Genomic DNA, 12,318 nt, shown 5'->3' on the forward strand with positions numbered 1-12,318 from the left:
ATCCTGCATGCCACACAGTGCAGCCAAAATAAATAAATAAAAATTTTAAATATAATTAAATAAAATAGGAAGTGCATTCTAGAATGGATAGCACAGTTTGGAGAAAGGCTAGAGCACATAACTGCAACACACATATTCTATTTTTTTTTTTTTTTTTTTTTTTTTTGGCGGTACGCGGGCCTCTCACTGTTGTGGTCTCTCCCGTTGTGGAGCACAGGCTCTGGACGCGCAGGCTCAATGGCCATGGCTCACGGGCCCAGCCGCTCCGCGGCACGTGGGATCCTCCCGGACCGGGGCACGAACCCGTGTCCCCTGCATTGGCAGGCGGACTCTCAACCACTGCGCCACCAGGGAAGCCCGGAACACACATATTCTAGCCCTTAGAATGCCCCTGGGAAGAGAATGGAATCTAGAGCAATGCCAAGGATGTGGCTAGAACCTAGAACACACCCAAAATGAAATTTTAGAAGAAAATAAGCAAGGACTGGCTTCTTAAAAATTGGAACATGTCAGTAATTCTCTGGTGGTCCAGTGATTAGGACTCTGCGTTTTCACTGCTGAGGGCCTGGGTTCAATCCCAGGTCGGGGATCCAGCAAGCAGCATGGCGCAGCAAAGAAAAAAAAAAAAAAGGAACTTGTCGAAGGGGAGGGTGAGATCAGAATTTGGCTTGGGAGCATTAGCTAGATGTTTGAATTTACCTGGGGAAAGTCATGCCTCGAATTTAGCACCTAGCCTAGACTTCAGAACAGTACCTTGGGTGAAAAAGGAAGATGTTGACTGGGAGTGTTCTAGGATTTAGGAAGAATCTAGAACACGAAGCATTGCCAGGGCGCATGTTTAGGTGGAAATGTGGAAGACAATTCTAGATCACAGAATGAACCTAGGCCATAGAACACATCTGGAGGAAGGGATGTATGTTTGGCTCACCAGTCTGAGAGTGTACTCGAAGGATGTGACATCATGATATGAAAGAATCGTGATGGAGTGCTGGAAACATCTCAAAAAGCTGGGTCTCAGGGGAGAATGTTGGAAACCCCAGGGAGCCCAGAACCTGAGATGATACGGAGATGAAGCAGGGGTTTTTCAAGGCCACCAGAGATGTCAATTTGATGGGCAATTGTGAGGCTGTAGGGACTTGGGTTCAAAAGAGTAACAGCTGAGTGGCTAGATACTTGGGGTGGTGGGTGGCAGAGCTGGGGAACTGGACTCCTGAATCGCTGTGGAGGCCAAAGCCAGGAGATGGAAGTTTGGAGCCTGAGTCCCTGTTGGATGGAGGGCTGGGGTAGATGGCTTTGGTGGGCCGAATAGAAGGTGGGGTCTGAACTCCTGGGTCCCTGAGGGGAGGCAGGATCAGGGACAAGGCATCTAGGTCTCCAGGGGGCAGCGTGGGTAGAAGCCAGAGAATTGCATTAAGAATTGCATTCTGAGTCCCTGAAAGGAAGAGAGTCATGGCGCCTGAATCCCTAAGGGAGCAGATGCTGGGGTGCCAGGTGGATGGGTATATTTGTCTGAGGGGCACAGGGGCTGTTGAACTGTCTCTGAAGGGAGCAAAAGCTGGAAATCTGGATTCCTAGATCCTGAGGGGGTGAGGGCTACCAGCTGGGGCCTTTAGCCAGAGGAAGTGAGGACTGACAGGGCTCCCAGAGCCCGGTGGGATCTGGGTCCCCAGATGCCAAGATCCCTAAGGTGCACCAGGCAGGAACATTCAGAAGCCCTGACTCCTCAAGTAGAAGCTGGGGTCTCCGAAACCTGGGTTGTTGAGGGTGGAGCTGAGAGCCTGGCCAGTGGAACCCTGAGGCCCGGGCGCCCAGGTCGGGGAGGGCCTGGGTATCCCCAGGTCAAAGGCGCGACGGGGGAGATCCCCGCGCCACCGGCGCCGCCTCCCCGGCGGCAGCAGCAAGAGATGGGGGACGCGAGGCTGCCGAGAACGTTGACCATGGACAGCTCCAGAGCGGGCCTGTGTCCAGGGCGGCCGCCGAGCCGGCCGGGACTGAGGGACTCGGCCGGCTGTTCAAGCCGGCGGACCAGAGATGGGCAGACTGGGTGCGCAAATGGGGGACTATGCGGACGCGACGCGGTGGGGGGGGGCGGCCGGCCCTAGCTGGGGGAGTCTGACACAGCTGCGGCCGGTGTCTGGAGCTCCCAGGACTGGGCCGAGGAGGAGGATCTAGGTCCAGAGGGGCTTCCTGGGGCTGACCTGGGAAATCCAGGCTCCTGGGCCCCGGAGGAGGCGCAAGGCGGCAGTACGCCTGGGATTCCAGGGTTCGGTTGGGGACTCTGAGAGCCGGGAGGGGCACGCCTGAGTCTCTGGGGTCGGGCTGTGAAATCTGGGCTCTGAGGTCCCAGGGGATGAAGAAGGGAATCCAGGATCTCAGGGAGGCGGGGGAAGCTCGGCGACGGGTCCCCGGGATGGGCGCTGCCAGGCGGGCCGGGCTGGGCTCTTACCTACCTGGTCCGCGGCGGCTGCGGGCGGAGCTGGGCTGCAGGAGGGACGTGGGGTGGGGTGGGGGGACCGGGCGGGGCCCCTGGCGGCGGCCGGGGCCCGGATCTGTGGCTCCGGAGCCCTGTCTCCGCCGCTCGCGCGGGCTCCTCGTCTCTTGCTCCGGCTTGGGCGCTGGGGACCCCCCCCTCCCCTTGACGGTCTCACAGCCCTCTACCCCCTAAAATAGCCCCCTGCCCCTTTCACCGTTCAGCCTCCCCCCGCGAGGCCGCAGCCGCCAGATCCAGGGGTGCTCACCAGCGCCCCCCAAATCCCACCTTCCCCCGCCAAAAAATTCCTCCTCCCTCCTCCCGCCCCCCCCCCCCCCCAGCAAACCAGCTCCGGGGCGGTCGTGGCCCCTTTAACAGGAGACTGACAGACGGGGCCGCGTGGCCAATGGGAGGCGGTGTCTGCGCCGGCCGGCGGCTAAACCCCACCTCCGAACTGCCTGGGAGGGGTCTCACGGGCGGAGAGCGGGAGGCGGGGCTCAAGGTGAGACTGCCAATAGGCAAGCGGCGTGCGGCGGCTGGGGCGGGAGGCGGAGCCCGGCAGGGGGATGATGTCACCTGGAGCGAGTGGCGCGCGGCGTGGAACGCGAGTCGCGACCCCGGATTCCGGCGGTGGCGCGCGCCGGCCCTCGCGCCGCACGGGACAGGAGAGTGGGAGTAAAGAATGGATTTTAAGGCGGGGGCAGTTCCCGGAGACACGCGCTCGGGTTGGAAGGTGGGGTGGATGCCGGGTCGGCTAGCGCACCTTATTCTGTACCCCTTGCGCCCGCCTCGGGAACTGCACGTGGCACCTCCACCCCCGCCTCCCACTCAGACGATTACGCGGCCGGGAGGGCTCCCCCGGCGGGCTAGGCTAATGGTTCGCTCCGCCCCGCCCACACAGAGGCCGCCCACTGACTTTTGCGCGTTTCAGGCCTCCTCTGTCAGACCAGATACAGAGGAAGGGGGCTTGGCCTCCGCCCTCAGAATCTCTGAAAGGTAGGGGGAGTTGTCTTCAGTTCTGACCCAGCGCTCAGACCCAGACCGGGTCCCAGCCTCCAACCTAGACTTGCCGCTAGGAAGCCGGCCAGCCTCTGCCTTCGGACCTGGGGAAAAGTCTCAAAGCTCCGCTCTCAGACTCTGAAAAGGGTCTGGTAGTGACCTCTGCTTCTCTCCTTCTCCCACATCTCCAGACATTCTAACCCCCGGATGCAGAACAGACACAGACACTCAATGAGGGTCAAAGATCTTTAAATAAGGAGCTGGTGACAATAAATACTGTACAGGGGAGGGGGTGAGGGTTAGGGTCCAGATCTGTGGTTTCAGCCTCGAGACTCCAAGGACCTAAAAGGAGGGTGAAGAGAGGGGAGCCAAGCTCAGGGGAGGGGACCGGGGGAGGCATGGGAGAGATCCAGGACTGGGGTTCCAGAGCCAAGAGCCCAGGGAAGTGGGCTGAGGGTTCCAGAGGGAGTAGGTTCCCGATCTTGGGATGGGAGTGAGCTAACAGTCCCTAAGGTATTTAGTCAGAATGGCTTGGAGTGAGAGCCTGGGTCAAGGGTCAGAATCCCAGGGAAAGGAGCCAGGGCTGGAGGTGGCAATCAGGGCCTCAGAAATCATTGGCCTGGTTTGGGAGTCTGGGGATACCCGAGGCAGTGGGGGCCCCAGGGGTGTGGTGGCAAAGGGCTCACGAGTAGCTCTGATGTTGCTGGCGCCGCCGGGCAGAGCGCATCTTCTCAAAGCGGGCCTCCATCTCCTCCAGCACTCGAGGTGTATAGCGCACCACCAGCTTCACCGAGCCCTGGGCAGCCTTCAGCAACTCCACTGCCTTCTCATGCTGCTCACCCTCAACGCTCTGCAGGGGCAGTGCAGACAGCTGGTCCTGGGGCCCACCACCCTCACCCCGCCCCCACCCTGGTACCAACCCCAAGATGCGAAGGCCTCATGTACTCATGAGAGAGTCACTCTTGGCTCAGAGTCCTCCCCCCAAACCTTCCAAGTTCCCCGTGTCAGGGACAAGCCCCATATGCCCTCAGTCACCGAGCTAGACCTCCAGACTCGTCTTTATTCCCTCCCTCCCGGCAGCCCGATGATCCCCAGCCCCATCCCTCCTGCCCTGACTCCCTCTTCTTTGTCCCCACCACCAGGCCCCAGCTCAGACCTTATCCTCTCCCCACTGGACCTCACCCTAGCCTCCTCCTTGGCCTTCTGGCCTCCAGTCTCTTCCCTCAGTCTATCCCCTATAGAGTCCCAAAGGGGTCTTTCTATGCCTCCAGGTTGAGCCTATCCTTCCCCTACTCACAGCCCTCCCATGGGTCCCCAGGAGGCTTGAGACAAAGTCCCAGCTTCTCAGGCTGGCACTCAGTCCCTGCATGACTGGCCCCAACCACCTACCTAGTCGTGCCTCCATCTACTCTAAGCACAGTGATTTTAATCACCGGCACGCCCCAGTCCTTCATCAGAACCGAGCCCTTTCTCTTCACCTCGTAGGAGTGCAGAGTCACAGACCCTACCCACAACACCCTCTGCCAGTAACACCCTTCTCCACCAGCTCCTACTCATCCTTCAAAACCCAACTCAAATATTCCTTCATCTGCAAAAACTCCCCTCATCTACACTGGTCTGCTGCCACGTCTGGGCTCTCACAGTGCTTTGTGCTTCCTCATTATCTCCTTGGTTTAGGACTGTTTCAGTCAGGGTCTATCTCCCTCACCAGAGAGGGACTCCTCAAATGTAGGAGCAGTGGCCAATTACTCTCAGGGTCTGCAGCAAAGCCCAGCACAGGGCCGGACACAGAGGCAGTGTTCAGTGCGTGTTAAGTGAATGTGAAAAACAGCGACTGTGCTACCTTGGGCAAGCTGTGACCCCAGCCAGCCCTGCCTCAGATCCCCACTCACCACACCATTCACTGACAGCAGCTGATCCCCACGCTTGAGGCCTCCGTGGCGGTCAGCCACACCTCCAGGGATGACACGGGAGATGTAGATGGGCGAATTCTGCTCCTTGCCCCCCATGATGTTGAAGCCCAGGCCCTCATCCGTCTTGGGTAGTTCCACTACCCTGGGATGTGCGTGGCCCTCACTGGCTGTGAAGGCGGCCACCGTGGCCTGGGAGAGAGAAAGCCTCAGGAGGTGAGGGCCCCTCCACGATGCGTATGCGGACTAGGGTGGAGGATCTGCGTCAGGGAGAGGGATTTAGGCCAGAGAGCTTCCCTCAAGCACGGGGCATCTGCCACAGAACTCAACACAAGATCACTCCGTAGTGACAGTACATCCCTTTTAGTCACTTTGGACACTTCAGACTGTCAAAGAGAAAGTCTCCATTTGGTGTGCATGCGTCTTGAATACTCAACACTTGTCAATACCGCTTTTTAACAGAGGGAAACAAGGCCTGGACAGAGCTGAGAGCCTCCAGCAAGCAGCAAGAAATAACATCTAACTGTAGTTTAACAAGATTACAGTGTTTACTAAAGCTAGTTCACTGTTTTCATTGGTTATCTTCTAGTCAGGCATTCGGTACTAGTTTCCATTTGTAGTTGCTGAAAATGTCTTTTTTTTTTGTTTTTTGCTAAAGATGTCTTTATATGACACAAACTAAAAATGTGAGATTATTTAAAATACATTATAAATAAATCATAGCAAGGGTGGTACATAGATATGGCAAAAATCATGAAGGAGGAAACAGGAATGAATGACTGACATTAGATAGATATTGAGCTAGACCATGCGACTCAGTGGATACCATGAGCAATGGGCTGGGGGGCGCCTACCTTGGCTGTGGCGTGGGCCCGGATCTCAGCACTGCCGGTGATGTCCAGCGTGTCATAGAGTTGCTCATACACCTGGTGAGGACGCAGCAGCATCAAGGAGCCGCCAGACCCCTCCTCCCTTCAACTCAGTAGTCCAGGCCCCCCAGACCCTCCCACCCAAGGATCCGCCCCGCCCCCGCAACCTGGAGGCCGCGGAAACTACAGCTCCCAAAGAACCCCTGAGTTGAAGCGCGGGCAACCCAAGGAGGGCCGCCCCGGTAGCTGCTGGGAGGCGTAGTCCCCGGGCTCGGGGCGACCAGGAAGAGGATCACGGCCGCCCGATTGGGCTCGGCGCCGCGTTGCTCTCACCTCCCGGATGGCAGAGCAGAAGCGGCTCTGCAGGACTCGCTGGAGGGCCTGCAACTTCTGCGGGGGCAGCTCCCCGCTGCGCTGGAGCCGCTCGAGGAGCTCCACCGCCCGGGACACGTCTGCGGAGCGGGGGCGGGGCGCCCAGACACAAGTGTCAGAGACGTGAAGACGCAGAGAAGGACGGAGGGATGCGGCCAGAGACCAAGTAAGGGCGAGCGCAGACCCCGGGAAGGACAGCAGAGTCCCAGTCGGACACCCGCAGAGTCGCCCGTGGCAGAGACTGCGGCCAGTCGGGCGCCCTGCGTCCTCAGGATCCCCATACACACCCAGGCAGGGGTGTGCAGCGGGCGCCCCCTCTCTGGCCCGCTCGCCCACGGACCCTCCCACACCCACCGACTGCCCAACTCTCGGCGCCCCGCCCCGCCCACCCGCCGGGCCCGCCCACCCGCCCGGGCCTTGCCGGGGGAGGGGCAGGGGACCGGGCTCCGGGACGCAGGCCGGGGCGGGATGGGCAGGGGCCCCTGGCGCGCTTACCCCGCTCCAGCCCCAGTGGCTCCACCAGAGCAGCCATGTCGGCGCCGCCGCTGCGAGGCACCCGCCTGGCGGTCGCCGGCGAGGAGGGCGGGGCTGCGCGAGGCCACGCCCCGGAGACGAGCGCCCCCTGCGGAGGCGAGGCCCAGCGAGCGCACCGTCCCATCTGCAACCGCTCGCGTCTCGCTGCCCTGCCCTCAGACCCCATCGGTCTGTTGGCTGGGTTTGTGACCTCTCCTACTGCAGCCGCTGTCTGTCTGCACCGCCTGACATCTCATCTGTCCTGCTCGCCACACCTGTCTCCTGTCTGTCCCTTTTTCCCACATTCATTGGACAAACTATGTTAAACATCTGGGCCCAAGATCATGGACACGATGGTGAGCAGGGCAGATAAGCCCACTGCCCTCCCGGAGCTTAGTCTATGGGTGGGCGGGGGGGCAGGGTAGACAAGCAACTATGGCTGTGATCAGAATTGAGAGTGGGGAGGTGATGATCTACGAAGGACACTGACATAGAGCCCTTGGAGGTAAGATCATCAAGAGGTGGGGCGTGGGTCACTTTCCGGACAGAAAGAGCCCACGTGGCTGGATAACAGCGTAAGGATTGGAGTGGTTTATAATGAAGGTGAAAAGTTGGCAGGATACAGCTGATGCACAGCCTTGTGTGTTGGCATACTCACGCTGAGGATCTTGGACTTCATGGTAACTCCTAAGAGTAAAATGTGATATTCAAATGTGTATTTTTTTTTTCAAATGTGTATTTTAAGATTACTGTGGACACTGTGTGGAGACTGGATTGGATGCGAGGAAGAGCGGAAGCATGGGGCAGATCAGGAGGCTATCCCAGTAACCCCAAGATGGCTTAGACCAGCGCAGAGGCATGGACAATAAGTGGACAGATTTAGAAATGTTTGGACGTGTCTTAACTGTATATGAGGACTGGGAGGTGGAGGAGAAGGGGATATTAAGGTGCTTGTGAGGCCTTTTGCTATGATGGTCTATGCTGGCGGAGGGATAGTGGATATTCTGACTTTGAGGAGCCCGTGCAGTATCCAAGGCCTGCAAGCAGTTTTGAGAATTTGGGCGAAGGTGGTAAATAAAGCCATAAGCATGGACAAGAAAGCTGGAGGCAAGAGAATATAGAATGAAGAGAACCTAGAATTGAGTCCTCAAAACTCGTACATTTAAAATTCAGGAAGAAGGGCTTCCCTGGTGGTGCAGTGTTTGAGAGTCCGCCTGCCGATGCAGGGGACACGGGTTCGTGCCGCGGTCCGGGAAGATCCCGCGTGCCGCGCAGTGGCTAGGCCCGTGAGCCATGGCCGCTGAGCCTGCGCGTCGGGAGCCTGTGCTCCGCAACGGGAGAGGCCACAGTAGTGAGAGGCCCGCGTACCGCAAAAAAAAAAAAAAAAAGGAAAGTTCCTCTTTTTTCCCCTTAGCACTTCTAGTATCTAATCAACTACCAAATGCAACTACTAGTTAATTTCAGTTGCTGTTTTCCAGTTCTAAAATTTCCATTCGATTATTTTTTACCAATTCCTGTTAAACTTTAAAATTTTTAATTTAAAGATCTCTTTTTAAATTTTTTTTGAAAATATTGATTGATTTTGGCTTTGCCAGGTCTTAGTTGCAGCACGTGGGATCTTTGTTGGCTTCTTAGTTGTGGCACGCGGACTCTTAGTAGCGGCACGCGGGTTTTAGTTCCCTGACCAGGGATCGAACCTGGGCCCCCTGCACTGGGAGTGTGGGGTCTTACCCAGTGGACCACCAGGGAAGTCCCCTAAAGATCTCTTCAAATTCTCCATCTTTTCCTTTGGGAACATAGTTATTTCGGTCTCTGATAATTCCAACATTGGAATCAAGTCTGGGTCTGTTTCTTTTTTTTTTTTTAATTTATTAATTTATTTTTGGCTGCATTGGGTCTTCATTGCTGCGCGTGGGCTTTCTCTAGTTGCGGCGAGCAGGGGCTGCTCTTCGTTGTGGTGCCCGGGCTTCTCACTGCGGTGGCTTCTCTTGTTGCCAGAGCTCAGGTTCTAGGCGCACGGGCTTCAGTAGTTGTGGCACACGGGATCAGTAGTTGGGGGCTCGCAGGCTCTAGAGCGCAGGCTCAGTAGTTGTGGCGCACGGGCTTAGTTGCTCCGCGGCATGTGGGATCTTCCCGGACCAGGGCTTGAACCCATGTCCCCTGCATTGGCAGGCAGATTCTTAACCACTGCACCACCAGGGAAGCCCTGGATCTGTTTCTATTGTCTACTGCTTTTCTCTTTGAATAGATGCTAATACGCATCAGTACTAAAAACCATGGAGGCTTTGAACCTCAACCTGTCTCCCCCAGGACTGCGTGGCTGCTCAGCTCTCTCCTCAGTAACTTAGCCTCCGTTATTGCTTTCCGATGAGACCATTGGGGGTCTCGCCACAACGAGCACCTTAGGAGTTGGCAGATGTCTGGAGGGAAGATTGCATGTGCATTCTGGGGCTCAATGCCCACCTGGGAATTTCACCCTCAAGTCCCAAGTGTCTGGTCCAACCTCCGTGAACTCTGCCAAGTCAAAGACTGCCACTTTCTGAGTTTATTCCACCACTGAGAGTTTTCTACCACTTTCTGAGTCTATTCTGCCACACTAAACTGGCACATGTGCTGAAAGGAAAAGCAGGAGTAAATATGAATTTCACCTCTGTATGCTTTCCTTTCCCCTCAGGTGTGGCCTACATTGGTTGTTCCCCAAAGCCTTTCACAAGTTACTTGTATGTGTTTTGTCCAGTCTTTATATAACTGGCCTGTGCCAGGCTAGTCCAAAATGGGTTGTTCTTCATAGCCAAGCCCAGAAGTCTAGTTTCAACATCTGGGATATCCATGAAAATACACTAGAAGTATTAAGTTCTTTTATTCTCTAAATTGTTTCCTCCCGGACCAGTTTCTCTATTTATCTTGTGGTCCTTTTGGCAGAATTTTTTCAAATGTCTGGGATCTTTGCTTATATGCTTATAAAAACTGAGGCATGGGGCTTCCCTGGTGGCGCAGTGGTTGAGAGTCCGCCTGCCGATGCAGGGGACACGGGTTCATGCTCCAGTCAGGGAAGATCCCACATGCCGCGGAGCGGCTGGGCCCGTGAGCCATGGCCGCTGAGCCTGTGCGTCCGGAGCCTCTGCTCCACAACAGGAGAGGCCACAACAGTGAGAGGCCCGCGTACCGCAAAAAACAAAACCAAAAAGAAACAAAAAAAAACTGAGGCAGTTAAAAAGCATGCTAGAGGACTTCCCTGGCGGCGCAGTTGGTTAAGAATCCGCCGCCAGTGTGGGGGACACGGGTTCGAGCCCTAGTCCAGGAGGATCCCACATGTCGCAGAGCAACTGGGCCCGTGGGCCACAACTACTGAGCCTGCGCTCTAGAGCCCACGAGCCATGGTTGCTGAAGCCTGCGTGGCTAGAGCCCGTGCTCCGCAGCAAGAGAAGCCAACACAATGAGAAGCCCGCGCACCGCAGGAAAGAGTGGCCCCCGCTCTCGGCAACTTGAGAAAGCCCGCTCACAGCAACGAAGACCCAACGCAGCCAAAAATAAATAAATAAAATTTTTTAAAAAAAGCGTGCTAGAATCCTGATGTATGTCAGTCAGATTACATGACAGACTGCCTCTGGTTTATCAGACCAAGTTTGCCTTGAGGCTGAGAAACTTATAAAAGACAAAAAAGTAAGTCTTATATTTGCTTAGGCAGCAAATGCCCGGCTCCTAGGCATCCTGACTGCTTAAACAGAGGGCGATTTTTCTGTGTACAAATCCTACTCGAGTCTTCTACCCTTGTTATACCTGGAGTTGTAATCTTGAGCATCTGTAGGGTTCTGCAAGGCTGATGGATGGCTTCCTTCTCAAGTGGTCAGCAGACTGAAGTGTTCTCACCATCGTCCTGTTTCATCTTTAGTCCAGAAATGTGTTGACATCTCCACTGCTCATGGAATCTCTCGTTTTGTTACTCCTCTACTATCATTACGAAGCATGGAGTAAAAACGCAGACGGTGAACCTGCCATCATGAACCGTATGCGGTTTTCTGTCCTGACCCTGCGAGGACTTTCTGCTCTACCCAATCTTCTTGCGTATTTTCTTTAAATTGAAGTATAGTTGATTACAATGTTTCAGATGTGTAGCAAAGTGATCAGTTGTACATATATATGTATTCGTTTTCAGATTATTTTCCATTATAGGTTTTTTTCTTAATTTGGCTGTGTTGGGTCTTTGTTGCTGCGCCCGGGCTTTCTCTAGTTGTGGCGAGCAGGGGCTATGCTTCGGTGCGTGGGCTTCTCGTTGCGGTGGCCTCTCTTGCTGCGGAGCACGGGCTCTAGGCATGTGGGCTCTAGGCATGTGGGCTTCGGTAGTTGTGGCACGCCGGCTCAGTAGTTGTGGCTCGCGGGCTCTAGAGCACAGGCTCAGCAGTTGTGGCGCACAGCCTTTAGTTGCTCCGCGGCATGTGGGATCTTCCCAGACCAGGGCTCGAACCCGTGTCCCCTGCATTGGCAGGTGGCTTCTTAACCACTGCGCCACCGGGGAAGTCCTTCCTTTACAGGTTATTACAAGATACTGAATATAGTTCCCTGAGTTATGCAGTAGGTCCTTGTTGTTTATTTTCTGTATACTAGTATCTGTTAATCCCGAATTCCTAATTTATCCCTCCCCCTTTCCCCATTGAAAAGTTCTCTATGTCTGTGAGTCTATTTGTTTTGTACATAAGTTCATTTGTATCATTTTTTAAAATCCCACATATAAGCGTTATCATAATGCTATCTATCTTCCTCTTTCTGATTTACTTCACTTAGTATGATAATCTCTAGGTCCATCCGTGTTGCTGCAAACGGCATTATTTCTTTCCTTTTTTATGGCTGAGTAATAATATTCCATGGAATATATAGACTTTTTTTTTTTTTGACATGGACTATTTTTGAAGTCTTTATTGTTTTTTTTGGCCCCAAGGCTTGTGTGATCTTAGCTCCCTGACATGCAGCAAGCAGGATCTCCCCAACCAGGGATCAAACCCACTGGACCGCCAAGGAATTCCCTCAGCTATGTAAATAGTCCTATGAACATTGGGGTACATGTGTCTTTTCAAGTTAGAGTTTTCTCCAGATGTATGCCCAGGGATTGCTGGATCATGTGGTGACTCTATTTTATTTTTTAAGGAACCTCCATACAGTTCTCCATAGTGGCTTCACCAATTTACAT

At 55.0% G+C, this 12,318-nt stretch overlaps 1 protein-coding gene across 2 annotated transcripts; it reads right to left on the reverse strand.

Annotated features, from left to right (window-relative positions):
* Positions 1–3,701: 3,701 nt before the first annotated feature.
* LIN7B (lin-7 homolog B, crumbs cell polarity complex component) lies at positions 3,702–7,181 on the reverse strand. Of its 2 annotated transcripts, XM_065898935.1 has the most exons (6): positions 7,116–7,181; positions 6,582–6,700; positions 6,234–6,305; positions 5,362–5,571; positions 4,156–4,319; positions 3,702–3,811 (listed from the first exon to the last, which is right to left on the reverse strand). In XM_065898935.1, the coding sequence occupies exons 1-6, from the start codon at positions 7,150–7,152 to the stop codon at positions 3,790–3,792; spliced, it is 624 nt and encodes a 207-aa protein (XP_065755007.1). In that variant the 5' UTR covers positions 7,153–7,181; the 3' UTR covers positions 3,702–3,789. The 2 variants fall into 2 exon arrangements, with proteins under 2 accessions (XP_065755007.1, XP_065755008.1); XM_065898936.1 differs by lacking the exon at positions 5,362–5,571 and having other exon boundaries at positions 7,116–7,152.
* Positions 7,182–12,318: the final 5,137 nt, after the last annotated feature.

Source organism: Phocoena phocoena, chromosome 20 (assembly GCF_963924675.1).
Source record: "Phocoena phocoena chromosome 20, mPhoPho1.1, whole genome shotgun sequence".
NCBI lineage: Eukaryota > Metazoa > Chordata > Mammalia > Artiodactyla > Phocoenidae > Phocoena > Phocoena phocoena.